Source organism: Botryllus schlosseri, chromosome 9 (genome assembly GCF_051294905.1).
Source record: "Botryllus schlosseri isolate E-star chromosome 9, Bs_hap1, whole genome shotgun sequence".
Lineage (NCBI taxonomy): Eukaryota > Metazoa > Chordata > Ascidiacea > Stolidobranchia > Styelidae > Botryllus > Botryllus schlosseri.
Window position 1 is genome coordinate 6,353,178 of NC_137244.1, and position 20,922 is coordinate 6,374,099.

The 20,922-nt window shown below is 40.0% G+C and overlaps 1 protein-coding gene across 3 annotated transcripts; it reads left to right on the top strand.

The window, feature by feature from the left end:
- The first annotated feature begins 6,602 nt into the window (after positions 1–6,602).
- Positions 6,603–17,158, top strand: LOC145446866 (factor VII-activating protease-like). Of its 3 annotated transcripts, none has more exons than XM_080325240.1 (5): positions 6,604–6,981; positions 7,057–7,278; positions 10,199–10,308; positions 14,405–14,471; positions 15,398–17,158. In XM_080325240.1, exons 1-4 carry the CDS (start codon positions 6,810–6,812, stop codon positions 14,447–14,449), a joined length of 549 nt encoding a protein of 182 aa, XP_080181366.1. In that variant the 5' UTR covers positions 6,604–6,809; the 3' UTR covers positions 14,450–14,471; positions 15,398–17,158. The 3 variants fall into 3 exon arrangements, with proteins under 3 accessions (XP_080181365.1, XP_080181366.1, XP_080181364.1); XM_080325238.1 differs by having other exon boundaries at positions 6,607–6,981; positions 14,349–14,471; XM_080325239.1 differs by lacking the exon at positions 14,405–14,471 and having other exon boundaries at positions 6,603–6,981.
- The last annotated feature ends 3,764 nt before the right edge of the window (positions 17,159–20,922 follow it).

Sequence of the window (20,922 nt, forward strand, 5' to 3'; positions counted from 1 at the left end):
CTGCAGATGTGCTGTAGATGTAGAATAAAGGCAACGATGTAGCCTAACCTTCCGGTCATACTGGTAAAATGTGGGGCTTTGTTCCCAGAAATTTGATTTTGGTCACGTTTCCGATCCTATATAATTTGTATGTATAATGTATATTGTATATCCAACTAGGTGCCGTTCTTCCAGGTCGAAGCAAATAATGTACGAATGAGATGCATGTTGCAGTCACTAAAGATGCCGTGTATGCCAGACTGCCAGAGGATACTAAATTACTTGGGTGCAAGGATCGTTTTGTATCACATGTCGTTGTTAGATCAAGCTGCTAACCGATGTGGTGGGCATAAGACGTAAATGTGCCTGCTATAGAATTAAATTACTGTTATAATAATAGATAACTTCTGATACTTTGCGTCATCTAAAGCAGTGGTTCTCAACCTTTTTCACCGCGCGGACCGGTAAAATTTCAAAAGATATTTGGCGGACCGGTGGACCTTAAAACATTAAAATCAACCACAAATGTAATGTATCCAACCGTTTTTATGCAAGTATCGTACTAGAGCAGGGGAGGCCAACCTTTTTGCTATTCACCGCCGCATTTACATTTACAATCTGAGAATTATCAACGAAAAAACTCGAATAACTCCGCCTCTACTAGTTGGAATTGAGCCAAATTTGTTTTGCATCGTCCTGGAAGACAGCTCAACAATTTCATGGGGTTGACAGATTTTTTTTCCCTAATCAATTAAAATTTTTAATTGGATCTGCGGAGTCTTATACTGGTTAGAATTGAACCAAATTTGATGTGCAGCGTTTTTGAGGGTAACCTGACAATTTAATCAGTTGGTGGCTGGAATCCAGGAATAAAAGTTGTTTTTGAACAGCCCCAATGTCCATGTCCATTTCTGGTGAACTCCGGACCAATCTACTTTTCATATCGTCTTACTATACTCATCGAAGTCGCTACATAGTGGTAATGTTATGAATAACAACTGGGATCGGTTATAGTTGCGCGAATTTTTTTTTCAGATTCACGAATGAATTTCGTCATTGATATTCGTAGTTTCACATATTACTATCAAATATTCATCCTCTCTCAACAAAAATGATCAGATCCATCGGTAGAGTTGATGAAGGAAGTGTTTTGGAAAATTTAGAGTAGATGATGCATCTTCGGGTGGGCCAATTGTTAGTATAGTAACTTTCGGCCGTGTGGTTATTTCTTGACCTCCCACCAGGATTGTCGGTATAGTGGAAAGATATTGAAATCTCCCAAATGTACCAGAAACAAATTACTTTCGTGAGGAGCGCACGATTCCAAATTGTTATTTCTATATAGGGTGCATCATTTTCCTCCACTGTTGCCATCTGTACTGTGGGCTAAGATTGCATCGGCCGCTACGACTATATTAAAATCGAAAAATCAAGTCACATTGAATCGCGCCTAGCGCGAAGAAAATGTCAAGATTATATAAAATATCTCAAAAGTTCGGGAGACAGTTCGTAAATTCAATGTTCTTGTCTACGGCCGCCAACACATACTAATTCAATTACGTGTCCATGTCCACGGCCTCGCAAATTTTCTTTTACGGCCACAGGTTGGCCACCCCTGTACTAGACAGTGAAAATTTGAGGGTTTTGTTCGTAATTAAATATGTTTGAGATGGTATTCATTTGATTTTACGGTAGTGTCTGCAGAGTGCCGAGTCGAGGTAAAATTGACCTGTCCAGATAAACATGGCTAATTTCGAGCTGACGGCCGTACATTAACCGACCGGGAAAACTGGAATAATATTCTTCTCTCTGACAACATCAAGAGATATGAAGCATTTTGGAGCATGACCAAGCACCTTGTCGAGCTGTGTTGCTCATTTTTCACCACTACCAGACGTAGCCTACTACGAGTACAATGCGTCGCACGCAGGGCCGTAACAGCACTTCGTCAGGCCCCCCCCAAAACTTTGGTCTTGGGCCCCCCATAGGGTTATAGACCCAACTTCTGGGGGGCTTCGCCCCCCAGACCCCCTCCGGCGATACACTTTTACCGCTATTCATCATTTTCATTCGGAGTTTGTTTAGTGAATCAGCTTTTGACGCCTAAGCGCGCGAAGCGCGGAAAATTTCTAGAATTCATGATTTCATCGGTCAGTATGATCGGGAATTGCATAAATTGTTATCATTTTTTATCTTCTCTCTGCTCACGTAATCAGATTTGCCGGTAGAGCTGAGTGAGGTGTGTTTGAAAAGGTAGGACCACTCAATATTAATTAAACATCTTCGGGGGTATACCCGTTGGCAGGAACGAAACAGCACCTGGTCAGGCCCCTAAAAACGTGGGTCTTGGGCTCCCATAGGGTGATGAAACGACCCCCCCCCATCACGTTGTTCGCGTTTGTCACGAAATTATCTGTACTATACTGTGAGACAGCGCTATGCGCGAAAATTTTCGATAATTTATGATGAAATCGATCAATCAGATCGGCGATTGCATATATATTATGCTATCAATTTATTGTCCTCTCTACTCACGTAATTAGATTTACCGGGAGGGCCCGTAAATAATCATTAAACATCTTCGGGCTGGCGGACACGTTGATATGACTTCGTCACATGATGTTATTTCGTGACTTCAAGTCTGCTATATCAAGAAATATGGAATCGTCCAAATGTAGGCTTCTAAACTAAGAGACGCACACGATTTCAAATTGGTATTTCTTCACTGGCATAAAATTTTTCCCAACGGGATGGTATTTGTCTTGTGGGGTTCAGATTGCAAAGACAGGAACATTCGGCGCCAGTCATTTAGGTGCCTATGGACAATTAAACCTATATGTATTTTGTAGGGATGGTGTGAACCCCAGAAAGGTTCAGGTTCGCGTGAACGCGAACCTTTTTGAAAGGTTCTGTGTGAACACGAACGTGAACCTCATGCGTCACGTGACGTCATATTGCTAATTCCAAACTTACATTTCAGTGATGTGATAGCCTATAACAATGTGAACGTCGACAAACGTCAAGTGTGTCAACTGCGGCAATCAAATCATATAATAATCCCATAAAATCAATATCTTCCGTCGCTTTGCCAACGAGGACTTGCAAGGGAATATAAGCTTACGACTTAACGATCTGGGCCAGACCAGACAATGCATTCGGCGTCTGAGCATTGCTACGTTGATATTGCGCAGAGCGTAAAACGGGTTTCCATACCTGCTACCGATATTGCCCCATTAGAAAGTTATATAGCAGTAGCCAACACCCCAATCGCGACGATTTGTTTTTTATGATGCAATAAACACATGAAATCAAGATTGACCCCGTACGGCAGCTAGATTTTTATTACCAGACAACGATATCAGTTTCATTGATTGGCTGAATAAGCATCATTCGTTGGCTGAATAAGCATCATTCGCTAAGTCAGGGATATCCCTGGCTAAGTTGAGTACGTACGTATAGCTTGTGTGATTGCGGGTCAAGCTCACATCACAGAGTCACTAAATATTCACAAACGTAAAGCTGGATATTTCGAGCAAACATTTGTAACCAAGCATGTAGAATTTTTGAGATTTTCAAGGTGCATGGTCGTTCAGTGTTGATTTGTTTTTATGCTGCCAGCGCCACGCATAGAGTGGCTCGCAGTTGACATACAATAAATTTCAACCAAAGATGTTATAATGAAGTGAAAATTGTAATATATGAAAAAGGTTCGCAGTGCAGAACCTACCAAGGTTCGTTTGTGAACGTGAACCCCTAAATTTCAAAGGTTCACACACAGAACGCGAACGTGAACCTCACGTTCACACCATCCCTAGTATTTTGTATATATAACGAAGTCTTCGGTCTGCATAAGGGCATAGACGTTTTTGGCCAAGCTTTTCTCGCTGCCGATCGTTCTGGCACACCTCTTGGAGTCGCATGTTATATGGCTAAAACTTGATTGTATGTCTTGGTGGGTCGGGGCGCGGTAATGGTCCAATACCCAATACTATAGAATCTATAGTATAGATAAATGGCTACTTTGAAAATTTGCATTAAATTTCAAAAAATACTCTATGATTTATGCTGATTCAGGAAATAATTTTGGGCCCCCTTCGAGCTCGGGCCCCCCCCAATTGGGGGGTTTGGGGTGCGGCAGTTACGATGCTGGTCGCACGAAAACGACTGATTACAGCGATACCTGGCCGCCCACAAAATTTATGAATCGAGAAGGAATGATCGCATGGATAGCGCGGTTTAGCTAGTCATCTCTTACTTGGCGAGTCGCTCACATGTCGTAACCGGAGACAGCTTGAACTTTAAGTCAAATCGAACATGTTTCCGGACCTAATCTTACCTCACGAAGTTCTGCATCAGCGTAAAATTTAACGTTTTATTTATTTTACCAAGCCTTCAACATCTTGCATCTTGAAATTAAGGTATAAATCTAAATATACCTCGCGGACCGGCATAAAAGTCGTCGCGGACCGTCATATTGCTAATTCCAAACTTACATTTCAGTGATGTGATAGCCTATAACAATGTGAACGTCGACAAACGTCAAGTGTGTCAACTGCGGCAATCAAATCATATAATAATCCCATAAAATCAATATCTTCCGTCGCTTTGTCCGCGGACCGGCGGTTGAGAACCACTGATCTAAAGCAGCATCATCGATCGATGCGACATCAAATGCAGCGCCATCGATCTATGAAAAAAATGCCCATGCCAAGCCTGCGAATTGAGCAATAGGCATGATATATTTGTGGTTGATGCAGGGAACAATGTGCAATTCAGCGAACAATCGTGATGACACAGTCAAGTCCCAATCGTTCATTATAATTCGACATTTGAATGCAGTGCAAATACTTATCGCCGTGTAAAGTGTATCAGATCTCTCGTGCCCCTGCTGGGTGTTTTCTGTGAAAAGCGTGTACTGGACACATTGCATTCACGCAACTACTTGTATATGAATTGTGAATGATTGTAATCATAGCTTCAATTGCTTCAGATCTTGTGAAATCGGTAACGGAATAAACAAACTTTTTGTAGCAAAATATGACGGTTTCTTTATGTAGAAAACGAAAGAGGGGCAGGGAGTCAGATTATCTACGTTTGCATCACTAATGGGCTTGGGCGATGGAGATGCGAAGAAACTGCGAGGCTATCGAGTCTGCACCACGGTTTTATCTTCCCACGCAATCCCATTGTGTTGATCGCCTGGCATGAAATCTGTGTGAACACCAGTTTTAATGTAAAGACGTTCGTCTGACCGAGCAATAAGATGTAGGCTACGCAGTACGCTCATACATTACTCTATCAAATATTTATCTAGATTCTAGAACGTTCAAGGAACGTATGTTTCGGTGTTAGTTTACAACGCACCGTCCCAGAGTACTTTTTCAATAGTCAGTGGGAATTAACTTCATTTCTACAGCGAACAGAGAAGGTGACACGTGTAAAGCCGTGCAAATTTTGAACCCATCCCTAAACTACTCAATAAAGTGGTAATTTAACTTAGGTAGCCTACGTGCGATAATATAGTGGAAGTCGTCTATACAAACCTTGCCACCAGCAAGTTCGTATTGCAAATGAAGAAGATCTACTTGACTATTCTCAAATTGGATGCAAAGGGCGGATTTTGATCCAACCAGATGTGACAAAATCACGAACTGGCCATGAACTCGTGGCCGGCCACGATGAATTCTTATGGCCGGCCATAAAATTCACTGTGGCCGGCCACGAGACAACGCAATTTCATGGCCGGCCACGAAATATTCGTGACCGGCCACAAAAATATCTGTGGCCAGTAAGTGGCCACGGGAAAGCTGAGACCCCTACTGCAAAAGTTTGCCCATCCCTGAGTTAGGGTATGTATTTGTTCTGTGCTGCATTGTTGGCCGTCGCAATTACCAGATTCATACTGCACAGTCGGTTGGCGAATTTGACAGCGCATTGTTTCACTGCTCTGCGGCTGTGGGATTGGTATAGCCTACAATTGGTGAGACAGATTGTGCCTCGCCTGGTTATTGTGCCTCTGTGCTGTCATTGTACGTAATAAAGCAGAAATTCAGATTCATCGGTGATTTTGAGGGGATTCTGGTGCTCTGAAATGATATATGTAGGCTATAGATTTAGGGAATCAGTGCGACAATAACATTCGATTGTTAGCATTATAATAATTTCTGAGCTGTTTATGATGAGTTACGCTATCACCGGTGAGGCTTGGCCCGTCGTTTGTGCATCACCTCTCTTTTCGCATTACATTTTCGAACAATAAATATGCAAATTTTCGAAGTAATTATTTTTGATTTTGTCATTCATTAACATTGACAGAAAATACCCAAACTTTTTGGTGTTTTATCATTGAAGGCTTTCACAATTTTATTTCACTCATCCTGTCGACAAATGAAATACTGCCTCACTTTCCCCCTGACCTTACGCCTATGCGGTAGTGTGACGATAGGAGTTACTATGCTGATGTGTCACCATTTCAACCAATTGTCATTTGTTGAATTGCTTATACAACGGACTATGAAGTGGTGCTATATAGAAGCGATAAGCACTGGGTGTCAAAACACCTGACGCAATGCAACTGCTGCCATCGATGCCGTGTTTCATTGCATATATATTTCATACGACTGTATGGTATGAGATCTCCGTGGATATGCATTGCAGCATTGACGAGCGCATTGATATCAAAGGCAAGTATATAATTGTAAGGTCTCATGGGTAATTCGGACGTTGTAATCTCGTTGATGAATATTTAGCCTTGTCTCGGATGTAGCGGTCGATTGCTTAACTTAATAATTCAAACTGCGAAAGAAGTCATCGGTGAATTCGAAGATGGAATGTCTCAAGTTAGTATAAAGAAGCTATATCATAATGAGGCAACTGCCAAGGAAATAAAGAGCCATTTGGAAACGAAAATGCTTCCCCTGGAACAAATATACATGCCACATCCTACCTTAGGTTATGACATTGTCGACGTATACACCGATTTCACCGGCTGTTACGAATCAGGTAGAGTCCGAGTGAATATTGCACATACAGGCTCACGCGAATCTTTTGAATATGGCCGTTATTTTGCATGGATAGGTTACTCTCGGGATTATCGAGGAAGGATGTCTCTGACCATGTCGTTACGACAGTGCGCGCCTTGGATCTACCTTTCGTGGAACGTACAATATATTATAGACAAACTCTCCCGACAGAAAATACGTTCAAACCCTAACACTGTAAATGACCAAAGGCGAAGGAAAAGAGTTGATAGAAGGATACGAAGTTTAAACGAAACGATTCGGCTGCTACAGGAAGAAGGTACGACAGAGTGCTTTGAGTTTTGTCAGAAGGTCTTAAATAAGCTCCATGGTTGTAATGACTCAAATCATGACTCGAGTCATTTTCTTAAAATTGGAAAACGACTCGACTCGACTCGAGTCAATTTGTGTATTGTCTCGACTTGTACTCGAGTCATTACGCATGACTCGACCAAGTGATATGACTCGACACAGTCTATATATATGACTTATTCAAGTCTCGTATATCAGTAGCCTACTGATATTTGAAAAATATGCCCCTATAAACGGTATTTTATCTATTTGAATAAACATATCTAGAGTGAAAAATTGACTTGTGACTCGAAACTTTGTCACTTGTTACTCCCCTGTTGCTCTTACCAGCTACGATCACTGATCAGATTCTTTTTCTTAATCTGCAATTGGGATAAAGATTTAGAAAATGTGAATTCTTAACTGATTAGTGATTACTTTTGATCGTTTTAACTCGCCCTAGGCCATTGGTTCTCAGCCGGGGTCCGCGAAGCATTTTCAGGGGTCCGCGAAACCTCTAAATTTGCAAAGTGATTGATAACCGAATTTTCAATTTTTAGTTAGGAAAATCATGCGACAGTTTCGCTTCATAATTGCTAAAACTTTACGACTCGCATCGCTGAAACGGTCGTCTGAGATGAAATATCGGACTGTGCAAACACATTTTAATTGTCAAATTACCAATAGCCTGCAGATGCAATTATATTGCTTTTTAAAGATGTTTTGTTAGGGTTTGTGGAAAATGAAATGTTGGAGATAGCATTTTGGATTAGGAGTTGTCAGTCTCAGCAAATTAGTAAACACTAAACAGTCGTTTGAAATATAAATTACTGAATTTGTTTCCTAATCTTTCCCACTGAAGGAATTGACTAGGCTGATAGATATGACTAGGCTGGACGTGATATGTTCATTAAAAACACACAGTCACACACTATAAAAACTGTCGTCATGCAGAAGCTTACATTAAGCGTTACATTCGCCACCAATATATCTTTGTGGAAATGGATTTTCGGCACTCTTTCATATCCAATCGAAGACGCGGATTTTCAAGACAATAAATACAGCTGCAAAATTTGTTTCGAAATAACAAAATTCTACCAATTCCTACATATAGTGCGATATTATTCTCAGGAAAAGTCATTTTGTGGTTGTTTATAGCCTACAATCAGTAACTGCACGAGACAGATGACGGTTGCACGATAATTGAACTAATTTTGAACGAAAACTTGCGGGGGTCCGTGGCGGTCCAAGTGGGGTTCGCGAAGACAAAAAGTTTGAGAAACACTGTCCTAGGCTATCCCCCTTTATAGTTTATGAATTTAGTGGGCGACATGCTAATCGCAAAGTAATTTACATTGTTTGTAATTGTCTGCGTATTCAATTTTATCTAAGTCGACGCCGTAACTTCGACTTGAGTTGATGTTATATAGGCCTGATTGTGTCGTCATCGTTGTAACAATTGGCTACCGTTACTTGGTCCTTTACGGAAATGGCGGAAGCACTTTCGAACTGTGTATTTCCGACTGCCATTAACGCCAAACCAAACAATACAGCTGTTGTTTTTGTTGCCCAGGAAATGTTTCCGACAATCCGCCAACCATCCCATTACCACTGCTTTCCAAGTGTTGTATCAGAATCGCTGTCATTGTAGGCACGGAAAGAGAGAGAGAGAGAGTCTTTATTTTTTCATCGAACCAAAATACATAACAAACGGCAGTGATGGTGGTACAGAAAATATGCATGCACAGTATTCGGTATTAGATAGGAATGATCGATAAGACCGTGAAGGTCATCTAGTCTGATCAAACCAGCATCAAACAGGTACACTTGACTCTGAACAGTCTGGCTGTAAAGAAATGTTTAGTTAAAGGAAAATAGAAAAAAAAATTAAACAATATTGGCAAATGATCAATGAAGCAATGTCTGGGCGAGGTAGGGCAACAGTGTTAGTGTAACGACAAGAGGTGATCAAGTAAGGCTTTTTTGAATCTATTATAAGGCAATTCACGGATATGTGGTGGTAATGCATTCCAGATGATAGGTCCCGAGTAGTCGATAGATCTCTTAGTTAGGTTGCTATTGGGTGGGGGTAAGTAGATGTTTCCTTTAGACGAGGATCTCGTGTAATGGGAATGGACATGTTTAGCAGGTATGAAAAAGTCATCAAACACAGGAGGCAGACTATTGGAAAAATATTTGTGAACAACTTTTGATACTTCGAAGCGATATAGTTCATCAACTCGCAAAATTCGATGCTTACGGTAGTAAGGCGATAAATTGGTACGTAAAGGTACAGATGAGATCAGCCGTATCGCACGGTTTTGCAGGGTTCGAATTCTGCACAAAAATGTTGTGCATGCATTTCCCCATACTACGATTCCATATTGCATATGAGAGTGGAAAAGAGAGAAGTAGATGGTTCGTAGCACTGATCTGGAAACCAAAGATTGGAAACGGGTCATTATTCCCACACACCGAGCTAGTTTTGATATTGTGCATTCAATATGCTGCTTCCAAGACAATTTGGAATCAATGGTGACGCCGAGATATTTTGCTGAGACTCATTTGTTTGTACCTTCCTGCCTGAAAGGTTTCGACAACGTATCGCATTTATCGCATTTATTGCATTCAACGTGACTTCATTCTACAACAATTGAATCTAGATAGTTTGAATCAGCAATTAAAATTGCGAATCATTTTAAATGTACTCCCCAGTCGATTTGTCTGTTTCGGAAATGTGCATTAAACATGGCCCGTGCGAATTTGCATTGCTGGCTGTTTCTATATCACATTTCTGATAAATTAATTGATTGTTTCTAAAGTTGACTGGCGGTCTTCCGTCAGCCAAACCTACTCGAAATACTTACGGTGTCATTAAACGAATTTCTCGTTTTTGTGTGTCATTTCAGGATCTATATTGCACAATTACTGCAGAGATCCCGATAAAGTCGGAAGACCATGGTGCGTGGTGAAGACTGCGGATGGACTGGAATGGGAGCGTTGTGCGGTGCCAGTATGCGTGAGTTTGGTATTCCGAAAAAGGAGTGTAATTACACCCGTGTACCACAGTTGATAAAAAGGTGTGAATACACAGTACACACCCTACCTCAGACTTACACCGTGTAAACGCTGCTTACACTATTGAGACTGTACTACAGTCTCTATACTTACACCACGGTATAAATCAGGGGTGTAAAACTCAACTTGCGTCGCGGGCCGGATTCAAAAGTTATTATCGGTCTCGGGCCGGACCAGTCACATGATTCCAATATGTTATCTCCAAATCCATATACCTTTTTTGTTCACTGGAGTGCTTTAGCATGAACGCTGAGATGTAAAATAGAATTATATTTTATATCACGGGTCATGTGGGCTTTTTTTCGAGCAACACCATTATTCGCAAACAATGGAACTGTTAGAGTCAAGTGTTTAGAGTCAAGTGTACCTGTTTGATGCAGGTGTGATCAGACTAGATGACCTTCACGGTCTTATGGATCATTCATATCTAATACCGAATACTGTGCATGCATATTTTCTGTACCACCACCACTGCCGTGTATTATGTATTTTGGTTGGATGAAAATAAATGAAAATCGATGATTGGTCGATTGAATACAGTTATATAACACTAAAACAGTGGTTCTAACGACGATACAAGTTGGAATATTTCTTTACTGCCGATGTTTTATTCATGATGCGTCGTTGGCCCTACGCTTTCGCGGTGAGAAACATGAGAATGGAAACGCGGTCGTTGCAATTTTGTTAATTATTTTTATATCACCAATTCACCGTTCCAGTTTCTCTGGTGACCGGCGCTGGGGGCTTTTGGGTCAGAGTAAGGTAAACAGCAGTGCGGCCAAAGATCTGTGAATTATATTCTTCGTGTATACCTCCTTGCATTCTACAACGGTTTGCAACGGTTTCTGATTGGCGTTTCCACCTCTGTTTGTTTGTTTGTCTGTTTGTTTGTTATGAGGTATTGATGGTGTTTGTCGACGACTATATGGTCATTTACACCAGGCCACTTTTCTTCATTCTTATTCCGTAGTGCCGACTTGTAGCACGGCCCACTTCAAGGCTTTTTATATGACACCGCTTACACAGATAAGATGGCGATAAAGAGCCTAGATCAGGGGTGGGCAAACTTTTGAGCTCGCGGGCCGCATTCAACATCTAAATCCATTCGCGGGCCGCACTATATAAAATTGGGATTATAAACCAAAACGCAATATTGGTATTTGATAATATAGTGAGGACATGGAGATAATATATGTGGTTATTTAAAACAAACGAAACATTGCTTTGATGATATCGTACACGCGTCAGAAACATAGTGGCGAGATTTCATCGGCTAGTCGACCTCAATAACCAATTTGTCAAAACTATAGAGATGAAAGTCGGTTAGAACCGGATTGAAATTTAAGTCTGTGAGCAGCGATCTGTTCATAGATTTACTAATTCTCCACTTTTGGCTCAGTTCCAGGACACACAATGCTAACAGCATCATAACCATGTTAGCTTCAAACACACTTCTACTATGCGTAGATAAAATATAGATAGCCTACCCCAATTCTACGCATACCGAGAACTAATCTACCTAAGACACGCGCAAATCGTTTTTATAAGCACATCACTGAGATAATTAAAACTGTAGTGGCCAATCTGAAATCCCACTCGTGATCCGAATTATGTCAATCTTGTTTAGGATTTCTGTGATGTTTAGCAGTTGAAACCTCTCAAACTGTGTGGGCCTTGAGATCGAGCTGTCGCGCAAGAAATTAAACATAAAAGTTATAATAGGAAGTATTTACCTTAGAACAGTGTTTCTCAAACTTGTTAAGCCCCCCCTCCCCTTTATGATGGTGAAACGCAAACCTAACGGATAGTTTGATGGCGTGGAAGGTTACGACTGTGGAGGAGAGATTTTTAACTATGAAATTCATACTAAATACAGAGCAATGATTATGAATTGGATTACAATCGCGCGGTGCGCGAAAATTTCTTCAGTTGAGCTCAGCTTCGCGCCCCCTTCAGATGCCTTCACACCCCCAAGGAGGGGGTGCACCCCAGTTTGGTAACCATTGTCGTAAAATTATAATCGTGAAATATACTAAGAAAAACTTTAATCAAGTCCCTACATTAATTCGATATTTAGTATATATTTTATCAACATTTTTAAAAAGTTTCTTTAGACTCTCGCGGGCCGCACAGAACGGTGTTGCGGGCAGCATGCGGCCCGCGGGCCGTAGTTTGCCCACCCTTGGCCTAGATAGACCTCCAACACTTCGGTATGAATCCTGGAGTCGACCTCGGTCGGACTCGAATCCGCAACCCATTGCTATTGCAGTTGTCGATTATAGCACTACGCTATCTCGCCACGCGTTTCCGCCTCTGTGAATAACTTTTATTTGGTCTATTTTCCCAGAAAACTCCGAGCTCAGTGTGCATATTTTCGCCTTCTGGGAATGTAGTGTCAATTTCAATGTCACCGACTTGTACCTGATGGTTACTGAGTAGAACTCTGAAAACATCGGGTTATAATGCGGCCTCAATGGACAATGGACATTAGGGCTCTTCAAAAATGAACTTTTTTCTCAAATCGTACTCGCTACTTAATAAAATTGTTAGGTTACCTAATTTAAGCCTACTCACCAAATTTGGTTCAATTCCAACCATCAGTAGCCGCATTGCTACAGGAGAAGAAAGTTTCTATTTATTATATAAAAATGAATAACAAAAAAATTGAAAATTTTCTGTTCACCCCATGAAAGTGTTAAGTTGTCTATAGAAACGATGTTCACCAAATTTGGTTCAATTCCAACCAGAGGAAGAGGAGTTATTGCCGTCGGAAAATTTTGATTTGAATAAAATAGTATTTACGGTGACCGATTCTTTGTTTATTTATTATAGTTGTGCTCACCGTAAATACTATTTTATTCAAATCAAAATTTTCCGACGGCAATAACTCCGCTTCCACTGGTTGGAATTGATCCAAATTTGGTGAACATCGTTTCTATAGACAACTTAACACTTTCATGGGGTGAACAGAAAATTTTCAATTTTTTTGTTATATAATAAATAGAAACTTTCTTCTCCTGTAGCAATGCGGCTACTGGTTGGAATTGAACCAAATTTGGTGAGTAGGCTTAAATTAGGTAACCTAACATTTGTATCAAGTAGCGAGTACGATTTGAGAAAAAAGTTCATTTTTGAAGAGCCCTAATTGGACAGGGATAGGGTTGCATTTAAAACAAATGGTTGTTAAACACTTTGGTTAAAACATGTTCTAAACAGTGTTTTAAATAAATGCCTTTTGGAAAAATTTTTTTTTTTAAAGTTCTATAATCATGCCATAATTGTGTAATTACTTTCCGAAAACATGTTGCATGAGCCTACAGACGACTAGGCCTACTACCCTATTTTGCCGACGTAGACGATATGGGATGGTTGCAACCCTCAAAATAGTCGGTTCAACAGCTATGGCACGTATATATTTAGTCAAAGGAGCTATATTTGCCCTATATTTTCAATGGTGAATATCAATCCATTATGACGTCACAATTGAATATTTGTGACGTCATGGTTAAGAAACATGTTTCAAACATAGGCTTTGTTTGAAACATGTTTATTTTAAATTGATTTCTGTTTTAAATGTAACCCTAGACATGGACATGTTCGACATTTGCTGTCTTGGGGGATTATTTAATATTTACGTCAAAGTATTTATTACTAAAAATCACACCTTATGTTAGAAATGTGCTGGATCATACAATTATTTTGCAATTTGCTCAGAATGGCCTCGCGGGCCGGATGAAATGGTCTGGCGGGCCGGATGCGGCCCGCGGCCGTATGTTTGACACCCCTGAACTATAAATCAAACAGAACATTTTCCCAGTGGTGCTTCTATGTCGGGACGTAGAAGGTATGCATGCACATAAGATCTATAACCGCAATATAATTCTGAGTTAGTTTCTGTATCGTGTGAATCCACACTCTTTCGCTTAGAGTGTGCACTTGAACTTATTCTCAGTTGCGATAAAATTGAATCATATCTCGCAGACACCGTGTTGGAGAGTGAGGCAAAATGGTATACGACGAATGTTTCACAATTACAGGATAAGAAATTCGACGAAAATTTGGTTACCGGATTGCACTGCTGATGGAAAATTCAAACAAACCCAGGTTATTCGCCATTTCCTTTACCTGACATGATAGATAAGTTGGTCATCCGCAGTAAAACATTTCTCTATATGGACGGTTTTCTGATACATACTCCAGGATAAGAGAAGGAAATATAGGGTAACAATAACAGAACTCTCATTCATGTACTGATCTTTAGGAGTATAGTATACCAATAAAGTTAGCGGAAATGTTCCCTCTAAGCTGCGCGCGTGCGCAATTGCGCAGTACTGACACGGTCACTGCGCACAGAAAATCTACGAAAGCTGAATTGATGACCTTTTTTTTATTAGTCAGCACCACAAAATTAATGAGAAAAGTGGGTAATTCAGCAGTCCAATCAAAGTGATGTCCTTTTTCTATTTTTTAGTCTTTACTCACTGTTATTCAAGGGACCCCGCAGCGAGTTGGTGAGTGCGCGCAGACCCGTGAAAAATTAGAGGGAACATTGGTTAGCGCCACAGTTAGTGGCACATATACTAATGTAAAGTAGGTCTGGTGGGCCGTCTTCAATCCGCTCTCAAACATTCGCTATCCTGATTTGACGAACAATTGACATACCTGAAGTGACAATGTTTGCCAACAGGCCCGCAACTTTGACTGGCGATAAGGTGCTCGAAAAAATATTTTGGTCTTAGGGATGTCCACAGTCGACCTCGGCCTGGTCCGGTTTATCAGCATTTGGTGTTGCAAAGACACAACATTGCAATGACCTATATCTTCGCATAATCATAATAATCGATGCCGCGGCGAGACAATAAAATATCCTAAATTGAGCTCGAGCTGGCTTTTCTGCTGATCACTTGTGTTTGATTATAAAGTGAGCCGATCAGGCGATTACCAATCAGTGGATTTCCAATTTGGTCGCAACTAAATTGTTTGTACTCGCGGCATCGAACTTCAATGTCTATTCCAAGTTTATGTTACAGCATTGGGAGAACTACTGTTGGTGCTCAACTGCAGAAGGTCGCATCGTACAAGGAACTTTGAGCGATAAAAGAAAACGCGATTGTGAAAAGTGTGGTAATAAGTCTGAAAGTTGATGGCAATGGTAAATCATCAAACCGATTGTTATATTATATATAAATTCTTCATACATGATTCCATACATTGATAGGGGATATTACACCGTGTGAACCATCCCGATACTTTCTCCACTGAAAATATAGTGTTGCTATTTTGATTTCACACAGAAACTGTAGAATCCATGCGTGTGTCGTATCGAGAACACATTTGATGAAAAGATGACATTCTAATTATATAGAAATCTGATTAAATAGACCTTATAGACCGGCTTTTGATTGAAAAAAAAAAACATATTTTTCGCGGGACAAGATTCTGTGAATTAAATTCTTGAACCTAACGGCTCAAATCGATAGCACACCAAAACTATTTCGTCCGAAGTCACGGTGTGAAAATTCCATGCCGCATGTCACGTAAGTTAAGGTTGCATGTTCAATAAATCGTGTTTTAAATCACATCTGCCTAAAACATGATGTATTAATACTATTCGTTATTAAAATTAAACTCACAAAATCGGGGAATTATGTCATGATGGCCTAATGATTTCTGGAAGTTCATGTATCGTGGGATACAAATAGCGGTAGTATGCCATATGGAACTCCGTCGCTGTCAGTATTTAGCTCCGTCACGCTGCTTTTATCAAAAAACCTTGAATTATTGGCAGAATATTTTTACAGTGACGTGCCGTCATTGTCGCCGCTGGCGAAACCAGTAGTGATATTGAAAACGAGCATGAAATTATACGACATTCGCGTAACTGATTAAACACAGCCATCTATTAATGCTAGGGGAATCTCTTCCCTGACACATTGACTCAGTCATTGGGTGGATGGGTAATAGCATTGGAGATAATCTGCGAAAGTCAAAGGAATCTTGGCTTAACGCATCTTAGTCTGCCGTCCAATTTCGACATAGAAGTGATTTTATGACGTGAAATATTTCTTGAATACAAGCATATAGTGTGGCGTTTGGACATTCATGAATAGGGGATCTGAACACTTATACAAAATAACTAAATATTGTTATTTTCCATATATGTCACCAGTGAAAAGCAAGACAATAAAAAGGAATTTTTGAACAATATTTTATACCAGGGGTTCTCAACCGGGGGTCCGCGCACACCAAAAGTGTCGTCGGAAGCGTTACGCTTTAATATTACATTAGCCTCCATCTATCTTTGTGGAAAGGGATTTTCGTCACTCGCTCATATCAAATGAAAGACGCAGATTTTCAAGACCACGTAGACCTACTTCAAGAAATAAAGCTTCGAAGTTGGGTTTGAAATAATAAAAGTCTATACAATTTCTACATAAATAGTATGATGTTATTATCAAGGAAAGTCATTTTGTTGCTGTTTGTCACAAGCCTACAGTTCATATCTGCACAAGACAGATGACGGTCGCACTATAATTGCGCTAAATTTGAACTAAAACTTGAGGGGGTCCGCGAGGGTCCGTGACGGTCAAAAAGGGGTCCGCGAAGCCAAAACGGTTGAGAGCCACTGTTTTAGACACCAGCGTTTTTGCATTTGCATTTTTAAATACAGCCATGTTGATAGTTATGAGTAGTTATGAGTGTGACATTTTGAGATAGTCGTTGAGTGTATGACTACGGCGCCGAATGTGATGTGTCTTTTTGTGTTAATAAAGATACATAGTGGGATTGTATATGCATTTGTACGTTACATATACTTTTCCGCTGTAGTCGAGGAATTGAAACAGACTTATGTACACGTACAGTAGGGCTGTTCAAAAATAATCTTTTTTCCTGAATCTTGCTGGTTACTTGATTAAATCGTTAGGTTGCCTTAAAAAACGACGCACACCAAATTTGAATTCATTCCAACCAATATTCGCGGATTTCGTAGAGTTTGAAAATTTTGAATTTGCCTAAAAATGCAAAAAAAAAATTTTTCAAATTTTTCTGCCAACCCCATGAAATTGTTGCGCTGTCTTCAAAAACGATGCAAAACAAATTTGACTCAATTCGAAGCCGTAGAAGTGGAGTTATTTCAGTTTTTCTTTGACAATTCTGGGATTATCCTTGATTGGTGGATCATCCCAGAATTATCATCAAAAAACTTGAATAACTCCGCTTCCGCAGCTTGGAATTGAGTCAAATTTGTTTTCCATCGTCTTTGAAGACAGCACAACAATTTCATAAGATTGGAAGGAAAATTTTAAGAAAAAAATTTTGGCATTTTTAGGCAAATTCAAAATTTTCAAATCTACGAAATCCGCGAATATTGGTTGGTTGGAATGAATTCAAATTTGGTGTGCGTCGTTTTTTAAGGCAACCTAACGATTTAATCCAGTAACCAGCAAGATTCAGGAAAAAAGGTTATTTTTGAACAGCCCTAACGTACAGTGTACTGTAGGTACACTCGTCGATGAGGCTGTATGAGCGAGCCAAGGCCTGCCAAACGTGGAAAACCACACTGGTTTTAACACTTGCCATTTATTGCAGTCTTCAAATATGAATCTAAAATGACGTCCAGTCCTCATATAATATTTCGGTATGCTCCGCTGATGACTCGTGATTTTCCGACAGAAAAGAACAGGCTGGTTGCGGTAACTATATGGTGAATAGCTGGATCATGACGAAACTGGGTCAGGTATAGCTGCACAGGTTTTTCCTAATGAGATTAGAAGAATTACCTAATTCCGAAAATTTGTAAATTGAATCAAGTTCAGTTTATATCAAATAAGAATTTATTCTCATAAGCATGGCAATGACAAATGTTTGTACACTAAGCTTGGTTCGTTTCGCACTATACTGTTCTCCTCTAACATTTTCAGGAATACCGGAAATTCGATTAAAATTTAACTTCGTGACTACAAACTTATCACAAATTAGATTAGAATTAGGATCAGAGCTGTACCAAAAGTATGATGTGGGCCACCAGCAAGTATTTAAGCACTGTCCCACCGCATGATTTCGACAATACATCATGATCATATGCGTACACAATTTTTGTCAGTTAAATAGATCCACGGATAGGCAGATCGCCAGCTAAACTATAAGCATCCCTCGATTGCTATTTGATTGGAAAGTCTCACGGAATATAGTGTCAGAACGGATACTATATTTATTAATCATAATTTGATAGTCTCCCAATAGCAGTTTACAAGTATATGCGTATTATCTGGATATTATTGCTCTTGGATAGTATACCTGCAACAGTGCCTTCGGATCACGATATGACTATAAGCACATATAGGCCTACTGTGAAAGTATTTGGCAGGTAAGATAATTCCTCGTTCATAAATCATATTAGAAATCAGTTCTATTCTGAAAATCTGCAAATAAACGAGGTCCAATTTGTGCCTCGTCATTCTTTGTCTCGGTTTCTATTCAAGGCATGCAACAGCAAAGTTAGGAATGCAACGCGTCACCCAAGAAAATGGAAAGTAATGGAATTAGAGCAAACCCGTCGACTCAACCGACTGACTAATATACGTGATCGTTATTTTTAATAATGAATGACGTTGCGTGTATCGATTTGAAGTTGAACACTCCCTGACGCGTTCCGCAAGGAGTAGGTCTACAACACTCTACATACGTCATGTTACACCACTGAAGTCATAATCTCGTGTTGCTATGGTGCTTATGTCGTAACCAACGTGAAGGCATGCTCTGAAACAGTAATTTCCAAACAGAGGTATTTGAGAGTCTATCTATCAGGTAAATTTATAACGTTTGCAAGTTCAAAATGTAAGATTCGTACTCTGAATGTCGAAATTATAATCGCAATTAGGTGGCAAATGCAAGGTAGGCCGACATCATGTCCACAGTTACTTCTAATCTCTTGTATCATCGTTACGCCAGATAGTTTATAATTCATATGTGGACCTTATTCATATCCTGCTTTCAACGCACATCAAGTTAATACAGAGTTGCATGTTACGTGCCACGAATTTTCTTCGATATGGATTACAGCGATCTTAAAACAAGCGACATTAACCGGGCACGAACAGGTTCATATACATATCCAACCCCCATAAACAAATATGACATATGACCAGTGACCATAGTAACATGGTTCCCAAAGGGCTTATAACATTACAATGACTTAAGAAAGTTGATTAGCGTACCGCAATCGGTGCGATAGAATCCGGTTCTAGTGCTTGCGACAGCACGTTTCGTTATCATGGCATCTGCAATAATAGCCTACTATAATAATACCAGTAAGCCTAGGTGGATGTTAGGTTGACAGACCGTACTTGGTTGTTTTCACAACATGCTATCTATTCAATTCATCAGATTTTGTCTGGTATAGCTCATAGTACAATGTACATGTGTGTTTTGGCCCGATTAAAATAATGGGACCGTTATACGAATAGTACGATTATACAACCTTTGTATATTATGAGATATCATATTAAGTCTAGCAACTGTCGGACCAAGTGTTATTAAATTACGACTGCCATAAGTCGCATTCCAACCTAAAACTGCAATTGTTTGACAAGCTATGCATGGGATCAATCTAAATCTCTGAAATGTTAATAAATGGTGCGGAAGCCATGGATGATATCTGCTGTTAACGCTGCATCAGCGTGCAAGTGAAATAAAATGTCTACGATTTCACTAGTGTGAATGTAGGCATATGTCTGAGAAAGGCTATAGCCTACTCGTACATATTGAAATTGTACGCCCAATGTATAACGTTTGTAACATTTTATTTATGATACGGTGGTTGCTATCAGTACTATATCACTTGGGTCGGTGTTTCATGTGAGGTTTCCTTTCTCATTGGATACGAGAGTAAGATTCCGTCGGTTATTACCACTATAGGTGACTAAACCACGACGACATAATCCCATGACGTCCGATTTGTTAATCTAGCCTAAAGATACTTTTTTTCGATTTCGTTGCCACAGATTCAGAGTTCGAAAGTATAAATACGGGGGCTCTGTGGATCGTGATCACAACGACTGTCAAGGAAAACAAAATCGAAGATCCAACTGAGAAATATACGTAATGGACAGCGAAAAATCTCAATCTACTGTGCATACACATGCCACAATGTCAAAGCGTGTGGCGGCTACGACGGCACCTTCGCGAAGATCTACTTTGTCGGCCAGGGGACCACCACAAACAGTTTCCGAGCTGGTTGGGGATGAAAACGGGCCACCAGTTGAGTGCTCAATAATGTGAAAGAAATGATATCCGTAACGAAATGTTGCGTTGGCTTTTTTCTATGTATACATAAATTATTTCTCTTAATGCGTGCATTGATGCCTGCGAACACTGTACATTTCAATTTTCATTACTATGCAATAAATGACTTTCCATCTGAATCACGCTTTTCAACGTCGTATCCTATCGAAAAGCGACAATAAAATGATATAATATACATATTATGTTTCTGTTATCATTTTACCTTGAAAAGAACAAAATATAATGTGACCATGTTGGCATGATATTTGTC

Bases quoted from the DNA above. Each gene is read 5' to 3' on its own strand.
- LOC145446866 (XM_080325238.1), top strand. From the start codon at position 6,810: ATGTCTCAAGTTAGTATAAAGAAGCTATATCATAATGAGGCAACTGCC. The intron at 7,279-10,198 runs GTACGACAGAGT...GTGTCATTTCAG, and splicing joins TCGGCTGCTACAGGAAGAAG to GATCTATATTGCACAATTAC. The intron at 10,309-14,348 runs GTGAGTTTGGTA...CATATCTCGCAG, and splicing joins GTTGTGCGGTGCCAGTATGC to ACACCGTGTTGGAGAGTGAG.